The sequence below is a fragment of the Meriones unguiculatus genome, chromosome 1 (genome assembly GCF_030254825.1).
Source record: "Meriones unguiculatus strain TT.TT164.6M chromosome 1, Bangor_MerUng_6.1, whole genome shotgun sequence".
In the NCBI taxonomy this organism is placed as follows: domain Eukaryota; kingdom Metazoa; phylum Chordata; class Mammalia; order Rodentia; family Muridae; genus Meriones; species Meriones unguiculatus.
In genome coordinates this window covers 183176-205758 of record NC_083349.1, presented here as the reverse complement: position 1 = coordinate 205758, position 22583 = coordinate 183176, and the positions used below count along the sequence as shown (strand labels likewise).

Sequence of the window (22583 nt, the reverse complement as noted above, 5' to 3'; positions counted from 1 at the left end):
CTTAGAGGAGTGTTTGATTATCTTCTCTACTTCTCCCATCCCCAGGGATTGGGTAATTGGGACATATTTTCTTTGGATATGGATGGTACTAATCGGTAGATTGGGTGTGTAGTGGCGGTAGAGTTTTCCAATGACGCCTGCTTCCCATCTGGGATCCCATGGGTCTTGGATGTATAAGTAGAGAGTCTTTTTGTACGGGTGAAGGAGCTTCTTCTGCGCTGGTGCATGGATTTGGCAAGACCAGAATGGGCAGCCTCCATACCTATCCAGCCGTTTTTTTGCAATGATCCTTTGTTTGACCAAAGAGGAAGCAAACAAAAATTCTATCAAATAAGAGAGGAGGGATAGATGTGGGGGTGATGGCTATTCCAATCGGCTCCTGGCAGCCTCCCATGGAGCAATTTCCTAACCTATTTGGAGAGACTGTTTATTATCAATGATGGTTTCTTGAACCTCGAATCTCCATATGTAGGGATTATCTTGGACAGAGATAGGCAAGAGGAAGAGGAGGAAAAATACATACCCAATCCAGTAGGGTCAAACACAGCTCCTGTCGTGAGGTCTCATTTCTCTGGAACCAGAGACAAGGTGGTTGATCTTGGCGTCTTTTGGAGCTTGAGGGAGCAGGGTCCTGTTGGAGTTGATATGTAGGAAGGGGCATTATTTTGAGGAGAGGGGGTAAAAGGCTTAAGGTGGGATAGATGAATCCAGTGAGGGAAGCCCTCAAGCTTAGCAGCTGTGGGGGTCACAAGAATCACCTTGAAGGGGCTCTGCCATTTAGGAGAAAGAGTTGGGGAACTTTGGTTTTGAGGGGAGAGAAGGACCTGATCCCCAATGTTAATAGGAGATGGACAGGGGTTAGTGTATGTCCGTGGTAAACAGTGGTCAGTAAAGACCCATAGAAGAGAACAGAGATGACAGAGTAAGGGAGTAAGTAGGTGGTCAGGGAGAGGTGAGGGTTTTGCTGAAAGACCAGGAGTTAGGACTGGTCTCCCATACATGAGCTCAAAAGGTGAGATAGATAGAGGAGGCTTTTTGGGGAGAGCTCGTAGCCTGAAAAGAGTGAGGGGGAGGAGTTTTACCCAATCGAGGTGAAGCTCTTGTGATAGTTTAACAAGAATGTTTTTTAAGGATCGGTTAGTTCATTCTATCTTTCCTGAAGATTGGGGATGGTATGGGATATGAAAACACCAAGGAATGTTAAGGGCTTTAGATAAGGTCTGGGAAACCTGAGAAGTGAACTCAGGGGCCATTATCTGACTGGAGAGAGGTAGGAATTTCAGGAGATCAGAAACTGTCTGAGCTCTTTTGTTAGTAGTGGGGAAAGCCTCCACCCATCCTGAGAGCGTGTCCACCAAGACCAGGAGGTACCAGACATGTTTGACTGCTGGCACGTGGGTAAAATCAAGTTGCCAGTCAGTCCCAGGGAGAGAGCCTCTAGCCTGTGGGTAGGGAAAGGGGGCTACAATATCCTGAGTTAGGATCTGAGGTCTGGCAGATCTTACAAGAAGCAGTAATGGTCTTTAGGAAGTGCAAGTCCTCAGAGGTAGGCGGTAGGTGAGCCCTGACAAAGTTAGACAAGGCTTGATTGCTAGGATGAAAGAGCTGGTGTAGATAGAACAGAATCTGATGAATGTCAGGAGAGGGTCGGGGAGATGTGTAGTGTAAGGATGTTTTGTGGTGAGTGTAGGCCTTTAAGGGCCAAAGCCTTAGCTGCTTCATCAGCCCGGTTATTTCCTTTGGAAACTATGGAATCTCTGTCCGGTGGGACCATCAGTGGACTATTCCAATGGCTGTGGGAAGGTGGGAGGCTTCTAGCATGACCGTAACTTGGCCTGTATTGGTTACAGATCTTCCCTTTGCTGTAAGTAACCCACGCTTTCTCCAGATGGCAGCATGGGAGAGAAGAATATGGAAAGCATATTTAGAGTCTGTATAGATATTAAGGGATTGTCTCTGGGCTAATTGGAAAGCACAGGTGAGAGCTATTAGTTCAGCCTGTTGATTAGTGGTATGGGCAGGGAGGGCCCTCAGTATCTGACACTATGGCATAACCTACTTTTCGAGCTCCCTCGTGTACAAAGGAACTGCTGTCTCTATACCAGGTATAGGCAGCCTGAGGCAATGTGCCCTCCTGTATGTGTGAGGGGTGGGGATATAGTTCCTCTAAAGGTTCAGTGCAAGAGTGAGATGGGGAATAGTCAGCATTAGGTCTCGGAAGAAGACTTGAAATATTGAGAGGTGGGCATGGTTGGAAAGTGAGAATAGAGTCTTCTATTAGCGCCACCTGGAGGGAAAGGGCCTTGGAAGGAGGTAAAGTTTGTAAGCCTTTATATGTTAAAAGGTGAGACAGATTGTGAGAAGAGAAGACAGTAATAGTTGACCCAAAAGTTAGTTTTTGTTTTTTTTTTTGACTCTCAAATAAGGAGCTTTGCAGCCGCTAGGGCACGAATGCAGGGGCCCATCTCTGGATTGTCAGGTCTAATTTTTTTGATAGGTATGCTACAGGTGCAAAGGAGGGTCCCAATTGGTGACCCAGGGCTCCAAGGGCATATCCCTCTTTTTCTGTTACCTAGAGGGAGAAGGGACGCATTAGGTCTGGAAGATGTAGGGCCGGGGCCTCAAGAAGAGCCTGTTGGAGCCTCTGAAAGGGCTTAGTAATGGTCTTAAGAAGGGGTCATGCCACCTTCCCAATGGTGAGTGCTCTCTGTCATGAACAACTCCACATTTGGCTAAGGCTGAGGATCTGGCTTGCTTCCATGTATGTGGACCTATCTGCATTGCCCATGTGGCATGCTGGGGTTGGCTACCCAGAGGCTATTTAAGCTGTGGGCTGGCTTTCCCCAGGGTCAGATGATTGTTCAAGGTTCCTAAATAAACTGCATTGAAAAAAAAAAAGGGGTCATGCAAAGGGCCTAAGGCTGCCTCATATAAGGGGTAGGCAAGAAGGGAAAAGGAGGGGACCCAGGACCATAAGAAACCAGCCATTCCCAGAAACAATAAGATTTCTTCTTTAGTAGAGGGAACTGCCAGAGACTGTATTAGGTCTTTTCTATCTAGGGTGATGCCCTTGTGGGTTGGGGTTATTGTTAGTCCCAGGTAAGTGATATCAGAGGTGGATAATTGGACCTTGGTGGTTGAGACACGATAGCCCCTGCTGGATAGGAAATTTAGAAGAGCAGAAGTGTTAGTTTGGCTAACTTGTAGGGATGGATTGCAGAGGAGAAGGCCATCTACATACTGTATAAGTTTAGATTTAGGGAGAAATAAGGAGAGTAGATCAGAAGCTAGAGCTTGGCTAAAAAGATGTGGGCTGTCCCAGAATCCCTGGGGTAAAACAGTTCAGGTAAGCTGAGTAGAGACCAGGGTGTCAGGGTCAGTCCAGGTGAAGGCAAAAATGTTTTGTGACTGGATGTCTATGAAAGAATCAGACTAACTTTGTAACCTATGTTTCTTTTAATTGCCTTATAACTTATATTTGCAAGTTTTAGGCCCATGTTAATTAAAGCCTCTTAGTGCTTCTCCAGAGAACCGAGGAATGTAAAAGTTCCTGACATTAGCCATCTGTGAGGGCAGAGATAAGGAAGAGAACAAGCAGAGATCTCTACTAAATGGAGAAAAAATCACCGGCTGGCGCCGGTGAGATGGGCTTTGTTTGGAAACTGGGCCAAATGGCCCCAATCCTTCTCCTGACCTTTGATCCAAAGCCTGTAACCCCCACTCCTCAGAACAGACATGGGATGAGTTAATCACCCCCCACATTTAACTGTGGATGGCAGGAAATTCCAAACTGACTTGAAGATCAGATATTTATGACAGGGCTGACTGGACCTAAGGGTGACCAGAACTAACCAATTATTTTAAAAGTTAGACACTTCATCCAATCCTATCTTGCCAAGAAGTCAACCCCAGAAGATTCCCGCCTTGTGTCTTTTAAAAACCTAAGCTCTTTGTCTCCCGGTGCCACTCCTAGCTGACCAGCAGGGGTGACCCCATTGTACAATGGTTAAGAAGAGTCTCTTGTGTTTTTGCATCGATGGATGATTAGTTTCCTGAGTTCTCTTCATACCTTCTTATATTTAGGCTCTTGCTGGGCCTAACACCTGCTGGAGTGAACCTATTCCCAGCCAAAATGCACCAATGTTAGAAATCGTGTGGGATGAGTGTTACACAAATCCATAGAGATGCCTGTTTACAGATCCCAACAATTGCAGTATCATGCCTGGCTATTGCTGGGGCTTGCTTGATCTTAGGGCCTCATGCTTGTTAGGTAATCAACACTCAGCTACAGCCTCAGAAACGAAACAATTTCTCAAAGAGAGACAGAATGCCTTAGGGCACAACAGAAGACTGCTCTAGAAATCAATTCTACAGTTAATTTCATCCACGTTGTCAGCACCCACCAGCTTGATCTTTGACCTCCTGGTCTGTTGCTGCAGTCACGACTCTAGTCTCATAAGTGAGCAGGAAGAGCTGAGATCCTCTGGCCCTGATTCACAGGGGGAGGAGCTTAAGGCTAGGACTCAAATCTAAATCGGGGTGCAAGATACCAGAAGCTCTTCACCACAGAGCAGAGTTGCTGTATTTGACAAATAAAAATATAGGGTGGACAGTCAGGTGAGAATTTCAGGGGTGTGGGGCTCATGAGATGGCTCCTTGTGTAAAGGTGCTTGCTGCTGAGGCTGACACTTGAGTTCAAGCCCTGGGATCCACGTGCTAGAAGGAGTGAGCCAATCCCCGTGGGCTGTCCTTAGACCTCCACCTGCACTCCTATTCACCTCCCCCAGCTGGCAGTGCTGACTTAGGAAGGGACAGGAGGGCTCTGTGAGAAGCCCTGCTCCCCACAGTGACTCCACACCAGCCAGGGTAACATGAGACCCTGTTCTAACTCTCTCTCTCTCCCTCTCACACACACACACCTAACACCCAAACCAACCAACTAAACAACAAAAATAGAACCAAACCACCACACACAATAAATAAAATGTAGCTAAAAAAACCAAGAATTTCAAGGCATGTAGCTTAAGAGTATTTATTTTTATTTGTGCTTTTTTTGTGTGTGTATGTTAATGACAACAGTACTTCAGATAAACACCCTTGGCTCTGATACTCCCACTGTGCAAAGCTTGTTTGTGTGGTTTTTTTTTTTTTAAATCTTTATTCTTATTTTATTTATCTTTTTATTTATTTATTTTTTGAGATAGTCTTTCTACATAGCCCTGGCTGTCCTGGAACAGACTGGCCTTGAAGTCACAGAGATCTGTCTGCCTCTGCCTCCCAGGTGTTGGGATTAAAGTCATAAGCCACCATCACCTGGCTGTTTGTGCTTTTTTTAAATAACACCATTTTATCGTTTTTTGTGTGTGTGTATGTGGAGGTCAGAGGACAACCTGTGGGAGTCAGTTTTCTTCCACCATCGAGTCCTGGGATGGAACTCAGGTCAGTAGTAGTGTATGAGAATCCCTTTACTCAGCCATCGCACCATCCCTTTTTAAAATTTTGATTATATTTTATGTGTATGGATGTTTTGCTTGCACGTGTCTGTACACCACATGTAGCGCCCACATAGGCCAGAACAGGACGTCAGATCCTATGGAACTGGAGTTAAGGCAGTTGTTACCTGTCATATGGGTGCTGGGGCTCGAAACTGGGTCCTCTGGCAGAGCAACAAGTGCTCTAAACCATTGAACCATCTTTCTATCCTCTTTTTGTGTGTGTGTGTGTGTGTGTTGTGATAGTCTTGTCTTGTTATATAGACATGGCTGTCTTATACATGCTACTTGTATGTAGCTCAGCTTGGCTTCAAATCTGTGTTCTTCCTGTCTCTGCTTCACCAGTGCTGGGATTAAAGGTGACTCTACTGTACCCAGTGAAGACCTGGGATTGATTCCCACACATACACAAAACTCAGAAAAACAATGAAAAAAATTTTTTACTATAAATACATCCTAAACATTGCAAATAACTATTTCTATAAAACTTACACTTGGGCTGGAGAGATGGCTCAGAGGTTAAGAGCACTGGCTGCTCTTCCAAAGGTCCTGAGTTCAATTCCCAGCTACCAAATGGTGGCTCCCAACCATCTATAACAAGGTTTGGTGCCCTCTTCTGCAGGTGTTACATGTAGGCAAACCACTGTATACATAATATAACAAAACAAAACAAAACAAAAAACCTCACACTTTACTGTGTTTTATATGGTAACCCTACTCAGAGCTTACCTACCCTTAGGAAAAAGGGCCCTGGTGTGTCCTCTCTGTCCCCAATTATCTGCACTGGTTTTGTCCTGACTTGTGTTATTCATTATTCTGATTCGTACCTCCCTCCCTCCTGCTGCCTTGAGCTGCTTCTCTCCACTGTGGAACTGTCTCCACGGTTTCAGCAAGAAAAGCGCCTTCCATCCTGTCAGCTGTCCCAGGCAACCCTCTGCAAACACATGCCTCACTGGCCCCTTCATTACTCAACTCAGTGCAGCTACTAGTTGGTCCTATGGCCTCTGGGCAGCCCAGTGCCTAGATTCCCATCTCCCTCCCACCTGCTCCTTCTTAGTGCCCTGTGTCCCACAGTCCTGGCCTCAGCCCCTCCCCCCCCGTGATTCCTGGATAATGCTGAGCCACCTGGGCTGATATCACCGATTCCTTGATTGGGCCCTCCTCTGGAGTTTTCAGGAAGCCCAGGACTCAGGAATATGGGCAGCTAAGAGGCTTCACTCTGGTCCTTGCGTAGTTAGATCATTTTAGAGGCTGCTTGGCTCTTGGGATAGTGTCAAAACCAGCTAAAGCCGTTCATGGTAACCCCAGCCCATCCCGAACCCTCTGTAATTCACTCTCCATTTCCAGATTAGGTTTCCACAGTCCTCTGGGGGCTGCAAGAAGCTTTAAAAGTGATTCTCTTCCTTCCAGACAGAATCTTGGAGGCTTTCACATTGCCTTTTCTGGAAGACTCCTGTCTCTTTAGACTGGATCTTCCCTCTGCCTGATACCATGAATTGTTTCTTTTGCTTGCCTGTGAGATAGAGGGGTCTGTTTCCACCTTGGTTCCCACACCAGCTATGTAAATGTGCTCCTTGGCCTGACCTTAACATAGATCCCAGCTTTCTCTATTTCTAGTCTAACAGCCAAGCTCTGGCTTCATATAAGATCCTAACTCCACTTATTTGGCTCAGAGTTTCTCTGTGTTGCTTAGGCTAAGCACTTCTGTCCCAAGACTTCCAAGTGCAGGGATTACAGGTGTGTACCTCTACACCCAATTCCATGGTTCCTTCTGTTTTCCCCAAGAAAATGTTTCTCTGTGCAGCCTTGGCTATCCTGGAACTCATTCTGTAGACCAGGCTGGCCCAAAGTTTAGAGAATTTCTTTTAATGCACCCTCCTGAGTGCATTAAAAAAAAAAAGTGGGATTAAAGGTCTGTGCCACCACAACTGCCTCGTCCATTTCTCACTCTTGACCTGAACTCATATCTGACTGGAAGGCACACAAGACATAGATGAAAGCAGGAGTCCTCCTTTCCCAGGGTGCAGTTCTCCTTTCTGGAAGAAATGCAGCAGTCTAAGCCCATTTTGAATCTGCAACAGGAGTGAGGCAGAACCTTTGGCCTCTTTAGCCACAACCCTTGGCTTCTGGGAGAGTTGTGTTGGGCATGGGGGTGTGAACTTGCTCCGCAGGTCCCAGACAGGGCTTGGTCTTTGGCACCCTCTAGAGGAGAGTCATTTTCCTCTTCTCTTCATACTCTGCCCTTTCACCTTTTGTCTTTCTCTCCACCCCCATCCCCCTCCCGGTTCAGCTTTATTTTCTAACACAGGTCCAATCTCTGGAACACTAAAAGAAACTGTTCCAAATCTCAATTAAAACACAATTTACGAAAAAATATGGAACACTTCTCGAATTTCATCCTTGCACAGGAGCCATAGTAATCTCTGTTTTGTTGCAATTTTAGTATATGTGCTGCCAAAGCCAGCTCTTTTTTTTTTTTTTTTTCTGTTTTCTCTCTTTTTATTTATTCAGTTTTTCCAGACAGTTTCTCTGTGTAGCCCTGGCTGTTCTGGAATTTACTTTGTTGACCAGGCTGGCCTTGAACTCACAGAGATCTGCCTGCCTCTGTCTCCCAAGTGCTGGGATTAAAGGCTTACACCCCAGCCAGTGTGACTGTTTTAAGTACCCCACACTCACATTTGGGTTATACTATCCTTTCCCTAAGTCAGCGTCTCACCTTCTTCCTCCCTCCCTCCTTTCCTCCTTTCTTCTCATCCCTCTGTTTAAGACTGTTTAAAATCTCTGGGTTGGAGAGATGGTGCCATGTTTCAGAGTGCTGGTTCTTGCAGAAGATTCAGGTTCAATTCCCAGCACCTGCCTATCTCTAGGCATGCGTATGGCACACACATATACATGTAGGCAAAATATTTACACCATAAAATAAATACACCTAAAAATTAATACTATGTTAAGAAAATCTCTTCAGGTTTTGTTTTTTTAAGACTGTGTCCCAGAATGATGTCAAACTTGCTATTTAAATTAAGATGGCTTATTTGAATTCTCCATCTTCCTGTCTTCACTGTCTAAGTGCTGGGTTTACAGGCATTCTTTTAATGTGGTGCCCATTCTTTTAATGTGGTGCTCACACACAATACAAACATTCTACAAACTGAGCTACACCCCCAGTTCTGGGAAATCTCTTTCTAATAAACTCCAATTCAGGCCTGGAGAGATCTGGCTGCTCTTCCAGAAGACATGGATTTAATTCTCAGCACCCACATGGCAGCTCACAACTATCTCTAACTCCAGATCCAGGGAATCTGACACCCTCATACAGGCAAAACTCCAATGCACATAAAATAAGATTAAAAAATCATTTAAAAAAGAAAAGAAAAAGGGCTGGAGAGATGGCTCAGAGGTTAAGAGCACTACCTGCTCTTCCAAAGGTTCTGAGTTCAATTCCCAGCAACCTGATGATAGCTCACAACCATCTATAATGAGATCTGGTGTCCCCTTCTGGCATGCATAATAAAAACAAACAAACAAACTAACTAACTAACAAACCAACAAACAAACCTCCAACTCTGCCTCATACTGACTCCCTGAGACTGCTCCCTGCAGCACAGGCAGGAACCCTGACTTCACCTGAGTGGAGGTGTGTGAGAAGAGCTGCTGCAGGGTGGTGGTGCACTCCAGCACTCCACACAGAGGCAGGCAGATCTGTGAGTTCAAGGACAGCCTGGTCTACAGAGGAAGTTCCAGGACAGCCAAGGCTACACAGAGAAACACTGTTTTGAAAAGAAAAAAAATAAAAGAAAATGGGTCTTAGTCCTAACTGTCCAGTCTCAAATGAGTTTTATGGTTGAGGATGACCTTGAATTCCTGATTATAAGGACATGGCTCCTCATTCAGCCTTTGAGACAGAGTCTTACTGTATACAGCATTATCTGGCCTGGATCACACTATGTAGACCAGGATGACCTCATTCCCTCTGCTTTACAAGTGCTGGGATTACAGTGTGTTGATAGCCTGGATTTACTAAGTAGTCCAGGCTGTGCTTAAACTTGTATTCCTGGTCTTTGCCTCATGGGTGTTGGCTACAGATATGTGCCATCATGCTCAGTGATCTTTAGAAGACTGTTTCATCCCCTATGAGACTTTTGGGCAGCCATACCTTATAATTTCTCCCATCAAGGTGCTATGGGTCTCCCTGGGCTTGCTGCCTACTGCCCACCTCTCCAATAGGAGGTGCCTACCCTCACACTTCAGCACTGAAGCTCCTGCAGACACTTTCAGGCCTGCCTGATCTTCTGGCCCAGCCAGGCTCCTGAATCCAGAAGACCTCTTTGGCTGCAGGCTGTTCTCATGTCCCCTCCTGATCTCACCCTCATCGCTGAGATCCCACCGCTGTTCTGAGCCCCAGAACCATGCTGCCAGCCCAGCTTGGTTTTTCTCATGGAGCCTTGGATATGTCTTTCCCAAGAAAGGCACTGTCCAGGAGACAGAGCCTGAGATGGGGACCCCAGGAAATCAGGTTTGGGTTTTCCTCTATCAGATAGGGACTTCTGAGGACAGAGTCTAATTCTCCTCACTCTTCTTCAGGCTGATGACTGTGCCAGAGCTGCTTTTCCCACCCTTTTCTGCTGATTTCTGGAAACTTCTACATGCACCTTGTCTCCCCTACCCCCTACATTCACGGCTTTCTCTACAGCCTGGGTCTCGGGAGCCTCTGTGACCTTCTGCAGGCTATCTCTGCCTCTGGCTTTAGATAACCCAGATGATGCTTGGCTTGTCAGCCTGGACTTTCCTCCCAGAATGCACACTGAAACACCACCTCTGACCTCACAAGGGCTGCCTCAGAACTCAGTCTCCATGGTGCTTTTGGCAAAAGCAGGGATGCTATTTTGGGCAGCGTGAATGGACCTTGCTTAAGTGGCATGAGCCAAATCCCTGCCTTACTGACCTCTCCCCTAGAAGAGCACAACTGGAATCTGGCCACCCTGGGGGAGGGCTGAGAGGCAGGCTCTAAGTGAGGACTCAGAGACAACAGAGCTCCAGTTCACTACCAGCTCGAGCCTACCATAGTGATGGAGGAACAGAAGCAAGAGCAGCTTTGACATTAACAGAAGGGTCCAGACGGAGGCTGTGAAGCATAGGGTACTTCAGCAGAGCCAGTGTGGGCTGCAGGTAGGCTGGGGCAAGGTAGCCTCCCTGGGGCAAGACCAGCTAGGACCACATAGGAGTGACCATTGGATTGTTATTTGGGAAAGAAGGTTCATCAGGAGTTGAAGTTTGGCTCTCTGTCCTGGTTCATCCCTATGTGGCTGTGTGACATGGACAGATCAGCCGTAACCTGGCTGCTGAGTGGAGTGGAGAGTGGGAGAATGGATTGGGCTGTGCCAGCAGAAATGCCTGGTGGAGGGAGGAGGAAAGATCAAATCTGATAGACTGCAGAAAGGAGGCAGGTCAGAGGTGGGTCTGCTGCTGGCGTCTTCCATGGAGTCTTCCTCAGAGGCTGGGCCAGGACTCAGGGACCCTGCCCTTAGGGCTATAAACTGATACTTCATCTAGAGAGAACTGAGTAGAGCCTGCCTGAGGCAACTCAGGAGTTACCCTCACAGTCTGAGAAGAAAGATTTAAGAAAGGTGGGAGGGCTGACTGGGCATTGGGCTACTCACAGCTGGATGGATGGCAGACTTGAGAAGGCCCAGGAGGACCTCTGAAGAGCTTGGTCTTGAGAGCCAGTGTCCTGGGACAGCATGGATAGAGGGAGGTGGGACTATAGGATCTTTCACAATTGTTTGAGGCTCTCCCTCCCTCCAGTTTGCCTGGGTTTGGGATAGTACTGGCAAGGGCTTGCCTGGTGGCTTCTCCCCAGGGAAACTGAGGTCTGATGGAAATGCAGGGGCCAAGTTCTGTGTCCCCCAGCCCTAGGTTCCTCTCTGGTCCCACGGCATCTAAAAGTCAGAAAAACAATGTCTCAAACAGACCAGCCAAGATGGTAAGTGTCCCTCATACCCCCAGTTAGCCCATATCTAACCTAGAATACCTTAGTTGTTCCCCTGTCCTGTCCCAACCTTTCCCTTGGGGCAGCTGGTGTCCTAGGCACCTTCTTTTCCAACCTACCCAGTACCCCAGGGGCCCAGTCCACCTGCCTCTGATGTCCCACAGTATAGCAGATATCAGGCTGGGCCCTGGGGTTAGCTCTGAAGAATTGAGGATCCAGGACTGGCGAACAGGTTCTGCCTAGCCTGTGCAAATGGTGCTTACCAGAACCATCCCCATCACCTTTTGACTATTGGGTACAGTCAGAGTCTGCACTGGCCATCGCTTGGTCCCTTTACCTCCTTGTCCTATGCCTCAAGCCTCGCTCTGCCTACCTGCCGGCCACACTGCCTCCCTTTGCTTTATGCACTTATGCTCAGACTCCTTCAGCAATTGTTCCTTTTTCCTGAAGTTCACTATCCCCATGGTCCTTCAGCTCCTCCACTCATTTCCAGTAAGGCTTCCCGTGACTACCCTACCTGCAGTCACACTCCATGTGCATCCACTGCATTCCCAGTTTGCAGATGTCTGTAGGACTTCCTGCCCTCTCAGGAAAGCACACTTACTCCATTTCATTGATGAGTGCCACAGACGTTTGCCTGCAGCACCCTCTCTTGGACTTAAAGACCCAGTGGCTGCATTGATGGCTTTTCTCTCTCAATAGCCTCTCCCTTTTTGGCTTAAGATTCATTTTACAAGACCTGCTGAGCTCAGACTGGCAGCTCATATCCCAGGTGAAAACAATGTTCTCCATGCTCCGAAGGCCTACTCTCCCTTCTGTGGTCTCAGCTCAGGCAGGAGTGCCCTTCTCCTCAGCTCTAGCCAGGAGTCAAGGAGCCATGTCCTTGATGTCTCCATCTCTCTAAAATACCTAGACTCTTCCCCTCTTACTGTTGAGTGTCTCACTACCCCACCTCTCCAATGCCCACCTAGCCACGTCTGCCCTGTTCAGCTTCATCCTCCAGACCCAGCACCTTCCCCAGAAGCCAACCCTGTACCCCACTAACAGACCCTGGTACCTGAAACTCATTTTTTCTCCATCCATCCATCCATCCATCCATCCATCCATCCATCCATCCATCCATCCAACAGAACTTTCATTGAACAAATATTTATCAAGTGTCAGGCTCTTTAGGAAGTATTGATGTCAATCTGGTTAAGAACAAGAAGTAGATTGCCTAGTTCTCATCCATTCAGCCAATATTAATCACCTGTAGGCCTGTCCTGAGAGCGCACAGGGAATCGGGACTCTCTCCCCCTCCTTTCTGCCTCTTTGTTACTTGTTCATTCCTTCACTCCTAAGCATCTCTGTGCTAGCCTGGCTACAGAGCCCAGAGTGTTTGCTGGACCCTCCCCCACCTTCTGAAGCCCTCCCCCACCTTCTGAAGCCCTCCCCCACCTTCTGAAGCCCTCCCCCACCTTCTGAAGCCCTCCCCCACCTTCTGAAGCACCCAGTGTTTGTTTCCAGGCTCTGTGCTATTTGTAGAGCCCGGCATCAGATTTTACTGAACCCCATGTGCAGAGTAACCCCCACTGTTCCTAAGCGTTGGCCTGTGGCCCCAAGCTTTGACTCCTGCAGAGAAACAGACTCAACTGAATTCCATCTCCCCAGTCTGCTCCCACCCATGCCCACTCCCACCCCAAAAGCAGGCTGCACTTTCAGCACCCAGTCTACTCTCTTTGCAAGGTGGTCACATTGGTGCATCCTCCTACCTGTTCAGAAGAGGCCTAGCTGGGTAGTCTTTCTCTTCCATGTCCCTATGGCTCTCAGGTGTCTCTCATGCCAGCTTCCTCTATTGCCCTGGGCAGGAGAAGGTACATGGGGAGAGGCTACTGGGTTACCCATTAACTCATCTATGAGCTGCAGGGCCGATGGGCAGGAGGCTGACTTGAATCTCCTTTTTGTTCCTTGGCTTGGTCGGGTGCTTCAGGCCCACCCACAACTCCAGGATGGCCTCTGGGCCTGTGCTCAGGACCGTACAAGCAGTACTACAGAGAGAGATGGTGCGGAACTTCCTGGGGGAGTTCATGAGTACCTACATCATGATGGTGAGTGGGTGGGTGGTCCTGGGTGAGTGCGGGGCCAGCAAAGTTAGCCCATTCTCACTGTTGACCCCAGGGGTCATATCATTCCTTCCCCTGCCTTTGAGCTGGGAGCCCGGTAAAGAAGCAGGAGGAAAGTCTCATTAAGTCTTTTTCAGACAGGGCTCATGATAGGCCAGGATAGAGTGGAGTCAGGGCTGGTTGATGAGGGGGAAAGGAAAGCTAGAGTAGTGAAGAGACTGGGGAGCAGGGCATGGTGGAGCACATCTGTACTGTCGGCACTTAGGAGACTAACCTAAGTACATAGCAAGTTCTAGGCTAGTCACGACTACCCTGTAAGAAACTGTCTCAAAACAAAAGGAAACAAAGCACAACAAATCATTCAATCAAACAAAAGGAGAAAATGATGAAAGAGATGGGCATGGCGGCACACACCGGTACTGAGAGGCTGAGGTGGGGCCTTTGGAGTCTGAGTCCTTTGTCTTGTTGCTACATGGCAAATTCAAGACCAGTCTTGGGTTTTATAACCAGAGGTCGGGAGGCCTTTGAGAGGTGGTCTGAGGGAAGGCTATCAGGCAGGGGAAGGTGGGGAAGGCAAGATGGCTCAGCAGGTAAAGGTGGTTAGTGCTGAAGTCTGATGCCCTGCGTTCAGTCCCTGGAGCTAAGGTAAAGATGGAAGGAAAGTACTGCCTCCATAAAGTCATCCCCCAACCTCCACACAGGCACTGTAACCCACTCCTATCATACACATGCACAGTTTCTTAAAAAGTAGTAGAATGCTATCATCCTATTTGGATTTTAGAAGGCAGTTGTGCAGAGAAGCCCGTGATTAGGCTGTTGTTATGGCAGTTGGAGAGTGGGAGGTGATGGAGCCAGGCACAGAGGAGACGGCAGATGCTTAGAGAACTGTAGATACGTCAAGGAGACTTTTGAAACTGCAGATAGAAGGTAAGCTCTGGGGCTGGAGAGATGGCTCAGAGGTTAAGAGCACTGTCTGCTCTTCCAAAGGTCCTGAGTTCAATTCCCAGCAACCACACGGTGGCTTATAACCATCTATAGTAAGATCTGGTGTGCAGGCAGTATATTGTATAAATAAAAAATAAATCTTTAAAAAAAAAAAAAAGAAGGTAAGCTCTGAGGGGCCGTTCTTGAACACAGTCCCAGTACAGGCCCGGAGAGGAAGCTAATGTGGATACAGATGAGATGCCAGCAGAGAGATCCGGGAAGTGGTTAACCAGAGGGTGCTGACACTCAAGGGAGGCTTGGACTGGAATGAAAGAGCTAAAGTTCACTATGGAGGAAAGTTGTAAAAATTGTTCAGAGTCAATGACGTGGAAGGGACTCTGCACACGGAGACTCTCAGCTCTCCCTGTCCATCGGTGGCTGGCTAGAGCAGCTCTTTCCCTGGCTCCGAGCCTGACTTTCCAGCTTCCTAGGCTGTGGAATTCCAGCTCCTGGGTTTGGGAGTCCGGTCTGAGTTTGGCTTAGCTCTATAAGATTCCGTAGGCATTTTAACAGTTCACAGAGTTAGATTCTTTGTTGGCAAATATAACACTAGCATAGAGTTGGCAGACTTATCTGAAGAGGACATCAGGTGCCAACACCCAGCATTTATCATACATATATGGTTGGTTTCTTGTTATTATTATGTTCTTTTTTTTAAGATTTCATTTTTAATTTTACAATAAAAAACTGTGTTTGTGGGTATGCATGTGTGTGTGCCACTGGCTCCCTTATTATTTTGGCAGGTCTCTAGCTATTCTTTCTTCTCTGCATCCCTACCTGCTGTCTTTAGCTTCTTTGGCCCCTGAGCTGTGGGAAGGAAAGCCTGATCTTGTCCGTCCTTAACTCAGGGCAAAGTAATTCATTTATGACAAGACACTGCAGTCCCATGAGGGCTGTTAAACCTTGGAATGCGGGAGGCTGGAGGGTGCCTCCCTGAAGATCTCCTAGGGGAAGCAGGAATTGCCCACACAGCTTAAGCCATGTCCATATCTGCTTTCTTTTTTGGCAGCACTGGGAATCAAACTGGGAGCCCTGTGCACATGCTACTAGGGCTCTGTCGCTGTTTCACGAGCTACGCCCCTAGTCCTTCCTAATTTTTGTAATTGATTTCTTTCTCTGGTATGTATGTGTCTTCATATTCCATGTGGGCACAGGCTTGCTGCAGTGTGAGTTGGAAGGCCAGAGGATAGTTCCTGGGAGTGGGGTCTCTCCTTCCACTATGTGGGACCTGGATATTAAACTCCAGTTGACAGGCTTGGCAACAAGTGCTTTTACCTGCTAAGTCATCTCACCAGCTTGCTATCTTTTTTTTTTTTTTTTTACAATTTGTATTTACTTATTTAAAACAGGGCTACTTCTGTGTAGCCTAGCTCAAATTTAATTTTGAACTCTTTCTGCCCCTGCCTCCTGAGTGCTGGGATTAAGGGTATGTACCTTGGTCTAATCTTAAACTAGGCGTTCTCCTTTTATTTCAATTATTATTGAGCAACTACTGCATACGGAGCACTAGGCCATGATGCTAAGCACTACCTTCCCAAACCTTTACAATGTCTGTGAGGTAGGTGCTGCTACTATTATTTTGGACAGGGTGTCTCTACATAGCCCTGGCTATCTTGGAACTCACTATGTAGATCAAGCTGCCTGGAACTCTCAGGGATCCATCCACCCTTGTTTCCTGAGTGCTGTGATTAAGGGTGTGTCCGTTACACCTGCCCTCACCCTCATTTGACAGATGGAGAATTGAAGAGGTTCTGTGGGACTAAATCACCTGTCCAAGCTTAAGTCAAAAATCCACGCCAGGCCAATGTCTGTCTTAATCCTTCATCTCTTTGCTCTGCCCCTCAGCTTAGAGATGACAGGCTTGCTAAGATCCTGGCTCTTAACGCTTTCCTCCAGCTGGGTGCTTGCTTTCAGTCTCTGCGTGGTTGAAGAATACCTTCTGGACTTTAGGCTCCATCTGTGGAGCGGGAGCAGAAGCGTTTGCTCCACTGATTTTCTGTGATGGTTGAGAAGCAGTGCACCCCTGTAGGATGGTAAGCTGTTGTTATTTTCAGTTTCTGGTCTCATGCCAAGAAGTGGGGGCTTTTTTGGTTATAGGAAGCTCAGTGAATCACCAGGGTAAAGGTTCTGCCAAAAAAGGCTGATGTGACCTTGGGTCTTATTTACTGCAGCTGTGATGAAGTAGGCTGTTCTCAGAGCTGGCTTCCTGGCTGTTGCTGGGACTCTGACCAGGGAGAGGAGGGGCTGGAGCCATCTGGGCCCTGAAAACCCGGCTATATACAGAGCCTACAGAGCCAGGACTGCAAACTCCCATGCCACAGGGTGAGGGAAGGATGCAAAGGGTACAGCTGCCGCTGGCCCAGCTGTCAGTTGTCATGAAGAATGGGGTAGAGGCCAGAACTCCCAGATAGTCACATTTTTCAAGAACAGCTGAAAACTTCCAAAATCAACTACACAAACAAAACCCCTGTGCTGGATGGAGCAGGGCATGCACTGCCAGCTGGCAAGCCCAGCAGTGAGATCCCAACGTGTGATGCTCTGTCTCTCATTCATCAGCATTAGCACATGGTTTTGAAGCCAGGCGTGGTGGCACATGCACATACTCCCAGAAGCTGAGGCAGGAGGATTGCCATGAGAAGGCCTCTCTCAAGAACAAACCACAAAGTCTGTGTTAAAACCACTTCGTACTTGGTGTTTGTCCAGCCCTGCCACTTCCTGTATCTCCCAGCCTATCAGCCTGGCCTGGCCTTCTTCTGGCCATCAGTTCCATTCTGCTGCATTTTCTCTTGGACTGCAAATCAGGCTCCCCTGCACCTGTCCTGGACTCCTGCAGGGCCTGTGAGCCAGGCTCACCTGCTTCTGCTTTTTTTTTTTTTTTTTTTTTTTTTGTATTGTACTAGTGTGTATGTGCGTGTGAGCTCGCTCAGGTGCTCATGGAGACCAGAGCCGTTATAGATTCTCCTGAAGATGAGGTCACAGGCGGCTGTGTGCTCATAACCACTAGCCATCTCTCCAGTCTTTTTTTTTTTTTAGACAGGATGTCACTATGTAACCCAGGCTAGCCTCAAATTTGGGATTACAGGCATGTGGTACCATGCCTGTCTGGCTTATTTGTTTTTTCCATATGTGGTTGTGTACATGCATGTGGAAGTCGAAGATTAACGTTGAGAACCATCCCCCTTCCAACCTACTCACTGAGACAGGGTCTCTGAATCAAGCCCAGAGGTTGCTGGTGTGGCTAGTATTCCCAGACAGATCACTCTGGGGCATAGTCCCTGTTTTTGCCTTCTGAGGTTGGGATTACTGCTGAGCCAACACCCTTCAGCATTTAAATGGGATTTGAACTCAGGTCCTCACACTTGGATGGCATGTACTTTAACTGCTGAGCCATCTCCTTAGCTCTCTCTCTCTCTCTCTCTCTCTCTCTCTCTCTCTCTCTCTTTTAAGAGACAAAGTCTCACTACCTTACTACAGGCACAGTGGCTCATGACTGTAATACCAGCACTTGGGAGGCAAAGGCAGGCTGATCTCTGTGAGTTTGAAGCCAGCTTGGTTTACAAAGTGGGTCCAGACAGCCAGGGCTGCACAGAGAAACCCTGTCTTGAAAACACACACACACACACACACACACACACACACACACACACACACACACGGCCCTGGTCCCTGGTTGGCCTGGAACATACTTTGTGGAACATAATGAATTTAGGGTAGAATCTTTTGCCTCTGGAGTGCTGAAATTCTAGGTTTGCATCATCATAATAGGCCTGATTTTTCCCAGCTGTGTCCCCCCTCAAACTGCTTGATTTCCTGATCATCAGAGAAAATCATGGGAGGGGGGCTCCCTCACCATCCTGCTTCTCCCATCTGTTACTGGTGGATGTACCCACCTCTCCTCAGCTAGAAGAGATGCCCTTCTCCTTCCAGAAGCCCTCACCTCTTCACCAGTCACTCCCACACACCTACTGAGACACTTTGTCCATTTCACTCTCTCTTTTTCGTTTTTCTTTTACTGTCTCTCGGCCTATGAGCATACCAAAGTCCCCCTACCCAAAACAACACAAGACAGACTCAACCATGCCATTAGTCTACACAAGTTTTTTCTAATTCCTTCTTACCTGCTGGGCTGGGGCTCAGTGGCAGAACACTTTCTTTGTGGAAATGGAGGCCTGAGTTCCACTTCAAGCAACAGGAAGAATACAACAATATCTTCCCTCAAAATTATCTTTCCTGGACACAGTGATTTGTGCCTGAGACAGAAGGATGTATTAGCTTAGGAGCTGAAAGCTATTCTGGGCGATATGGTGCGACCTCGCATCACAAAAGCAAAATGAAACAAAAATTCAACTATTCCCCCCCCCACTTACCTCTCAATTCCTGGGACCTATCACACCCCTAGGATCTGACAACAGACACTCAGTGTGTATTGACCCTAGGACTATCACATCGGAAGAAATTCTCTTCAGGACTTTACAGATGTGACTCAGGCTGCCAGGACAGAGCTGACTGTGTCCTCCTTGGGATGCTATCTCTTCCTGTGTGGTATCATTTCTGTATGCTCTAGCTGAGATTTCTCATACAGGCCATCAGTCCTGTTCAGGTTCAGTCTATTTCCTCTCCTGGTGCCCTTATCCATGATTGGGTTGGTGGCAACTCTCATATCCACATTTCCTTTTTTTCCTTCTCTCTCTCATAAACAAAGCTGTGCAAGGCAAGTAATGAGTTATAAATATAATTTAATATTCTGTAGTAGCCACATTAAAAGGGTAAAAGAAACAGGTGAAATGATTTTGAATCACTACTGTACTTAACCCACATATTCCCAACTTCAATGGGAAACTGCTGTGGTCCTCATTTCTGATTCTAAGTCTGTGATTCAGTGCATGCTTTATGCTTACGGCAGATCTCAGATTGGAGTAGCCACCCTCAAGCATGTAACAACCACACGTGGTCAGTGACTGCCATGCTAAAGGACATATATCTGGACTCTGATTTCCAGCAGCCTGACCGCTAGTTATCTATTCACAATACATGTACAGAACACAAGAACAGTTCACAAGAAGTGCCGCCTGAGTGTTAACTGTTTTTCTTTTAAAAGATATATTGTGCATTATTTATTTAGTGTGTTTGTGTGTGCATACGTGTGCAAATGGGTGTGGGCACATATGTGTCACATCACACCTATGGAAGTCAGAAGATGTCTTTTTTGGAGTTGGTTTTCTCCTATTATGTAGGTTCTAGGATCAAACTCAGGACATCTGGCTTGGTAGTGAACACCTTTTCCTGCTGAGCCATCTCTCTGGTTTCTTAAGTGTTTTATAATGTAGGATCAGGTATTCCAGGCACAGAGGGGTTAGCATTGCTTCTCCCCTACTCCCCAACCCCAGACAGGGTTTTTCTCTGTAACAGCCCTGGCTGTCCTGACCAGGCTGGCCTCAAACTCAGAGATCCACCTGCCTCTGCCTCTTAAGTGCTGGGATCAAAGGTGTGTGCCACCATACCTGGCTGGGTCAGCATTTCTAAGAATCCAATGACGTGCATGGCAGTAAGGATTGGCACAATGGCTTTCTAGATTCATGCTTGGCTCCTCATGTCTCAGGTCATGTGACCTTGACTATTTCATTCGGTTTCTCTAAGCTTCAGGTAGTCCATCTGTCAAATGTGGAGAGCAATAGTTCTTTCCCATGGCCTGTTAGAACATCCTTAGGCAAGCCTGCAGTGTGGGATGCTGGGGTGGGGTTCACACAATCTGTCCCATGCCCAAAAGTCATAGATGCAGCCTCTGGCTATGAGATCCCATACTTAGACCTCTTAATATACCTATCACCCAGACCTCACTGACTTAGTCTGAGAGGTCTCACTAGGGCCAAGAAGGACAGTTTTATAAGAGAAGACTCTCAGTCCAGGGATGAGGGCATGGGGTTGGGGCGGCAAGGAAGGGCAACTGAGTTTTGAGCACCCTTCTGGGGGGGTGCTGGGCAGGCTGCTCCATCAGAAGTTCCCCCTCACAGGTGTTTGGCCTTGGTTCCGTGGCTCACATGGTTCTAGGAGACCAAAAGCTTGGCAGCTATCTTGGTGTCAATTTGGGTTTTGGCTTCGGAGTCACCATGGGAGTGCATGTGGCAGGAGGCATCTCTGGTGAGTAAGGCTGAATCTTCTGGATGTGCTGTGCTGTCTCTGCCTCCTTCAGCAAGCCCCTTTTTTGTCTGAGCTGGAGCTGTACCTTTAGGTGACCCATAGGGAGGAGAGCCCCTGTGGGGACTTGGCTTCTGCCCATGTCTTCCCCAGACTCTTCATGGACCCTTTGACTATTTTTTAGTAGCTGGCTTATCTTAAGTGAAATGTGAACCTTCTCTTCCCTCACTTGCTTTATGGTAAAAATGGAGATAGTGGTCCCTGCCATGTGTGGTCTTTTGAAGGGTCAAAAACAAGAGAGTTCTTATCACAGGGAACACACTCCATAAATTCCTGTTGTTGCTGTTTCTGTCAACATTGTTATTTTGTTGCTTGTGTCTTTAATCCATTCTCACAACAGGGGCTCACATGAACGCAGCTGTGACCTTTACCAACTGTGCGCTAGGCCGGATGCCCTGGAAGAAGTTCCCCGTCTACGTGCTGGGTCAGTTCCTGGGCTCCTTCTCAGCAGCAGCTACCACCTACTTACTTTTCTATGGTGAGCCTTCTTCCTAGGTTGTCGGCCTTCAGGCTCTTTTCTGAAATATGGCTGGATTCCATTTTGGTATCCTGTTCTGGAAGAAACAAACAGAAACCAAACCAAACCAAAACAAAACAAAACAAACCAAAACAAACCAAACCAAACCAAACAAACAAACAAAAAAAACCTTATCAGAGTCTAAGCTGTTGATGTATTCTAAACTCCTTTCTGGGACTGTGGTGAGAATTAGCTCAGTCTTTGCCTCCACAGGTGCCATTGACCACTTTGCTCATGGAGTGCTGTTGGTGACAGGCCCCAGGGCCACTGCAAACATTTTTGCCACCTATCTTCCTGAGCACATGACCTTGTGGCGAGGCTTCCTGGATGAGGTCAGTGAGCATGGTTGTCCCCACCTCAGGTCCTACATGATGGAACAGACAGAAGGCTTCTGGGTGGGACTGTCTCAGGGCACGGCTCTGCTGCTGCCGTGTCCCCAGTGGGTTGCCATGGCATTTACTCTTCAGGTACTCTTGACTGGGTTGCTCCAGCTGTGTATCTTCGCTATCACAGACAAGAACAACAGTCCAGCCCTCCAAGGGACGGAGGCCCTGGTGATAGGCATCCTTGTTTGCGTTATTGGAATATCCCTAGGCATGAACTCGGGATATGCAATCAACCCGTCCCGTGACCTGCCTCCCCGCTTCTTCACTTTCATTGCTGGCTGGGGCATCCCAGTGTTCAGGTACTGCCCCCTGCCAGGTCCACTCCTGTCTGCTTTCTGGGGTTCCTGCATGCAGAGGTGTGAGCTGTTAAGGGCGCACAGGAGAGTTTCCGCCCCACATGGTCTGGGAACAGGAGGGGCCTAAAGATCTTCACATGCAGATCCAGCTGTTGGACTGTCAGCTCTGTCCCTAACCCAGGATGAGAGTCCCTTAGGGTAGATGGGTTTGCTCACCCTGTGTTGGTCTGAGCTGGACACAAGTGGCATCCTGGCCACTTGTTCTCAGCAGGCCTCCCTCTCTTTGTCTGCAGTGTCGGGGACAACTGGTGGTGGGTGCCTGTGGTGGCACCCATCCTGGGAGCCTACATAGGTGGCATTGTGTACGTGGGCTTAATTCACTCCAGTGTACCGCAGGATCCTCAGAGACTGGAGAATTCTGCAGCAGGAGACGGGAAGATAACCATGTCCCCCAAAGATCCCCTCAACCCTGTCTCTTCTACCCCAGCTTTTGTCCAACCTGGCCCACCCCAAAGTGGCTCTTTGCCTCTAGAGCGCTTCTAAGTGGAGCTTATCTGTGACCACAACTCTACCACAATAAAGCACACCTCATGCCCAGTGGCTCTCTCCCCTGAGGCCTCCTGCA

The 22583-nt window shown here is 47.8% G+C and overlaps 1 protein-coding gene, 1 long non-coding RNA gene and 1 pseudogene across 2 annotated transcripts in view; 1 reads left to right on the top strand and 2 right to left on the bottom strand.

The window, feature by feature from the left end:
* Window positions 1–11401, bottom strand: part of LOC132652435 (uncharacterized) — a 16907-nt gene extending 5506 nt beyond the window's left edge. The window contains exons 1-2 of the long non-coding RNA XR_009590004.1: window positions 11150–11401; window positions 524–631 (exon numbers count right to left, since the gene is read on the bottom strand). This is a non-coding gene — a long non-coding RNA (uncharacterized LOC132652435). The remainder of the gene's footprint in view (window positions 1–523; window positions 632–11149) is intronic.
* On the bottom strand, window positions 7862–7959 carry LOC132651230 (U6 spliceosomal RNA; annotated as a pseudogene).
* On the top strand, window positions 10595–22583 carry Aqp7 (aquaporin 7). The gene is made up of 8 exons (XM_021634396.2): window positions 10595–10658; window positions 11400–11472; window positions 13448–13565; window positions 20576–20702; window positions 21100–21237; window positions 21490–21608; window positions 21744–21961; window positions 22252–22583. Exons 2-8 carry the CDS (start codon window positions 11447–11449, stop codon window positions 22499–22501), a joined length of 996 nt encoding a protein of 331 aa, XP_021490071.1. The 5' UTR covers window positions 10595–10658; window positions 11400–11446; the 3' UTR covers window positions 22502–22583.

Bases quoted from the DNA above. Each gene is read 5' to 3' on its own strand.
- Aqp7 (XM_021634396.2), top strand. From the start codon at position 11,447: ATGTCTCAAACAGACCAGCCAAGATG. The intron at 21,609-21,743 runs GTCAGTGAGCAT...TTTACTCTTCAG, and splicing joins GGCGAGGCTTCCTGGATGAG to GTACTCTTGACTGGGTTGCT. The intron at 21,962-22,251 runs GTACTGCCCCCT...CTTTGTCTGCAG, and splicing joins TGGGGCATCCCAGTGTTCAG to TGTCGGGGACAACTGGTGGT.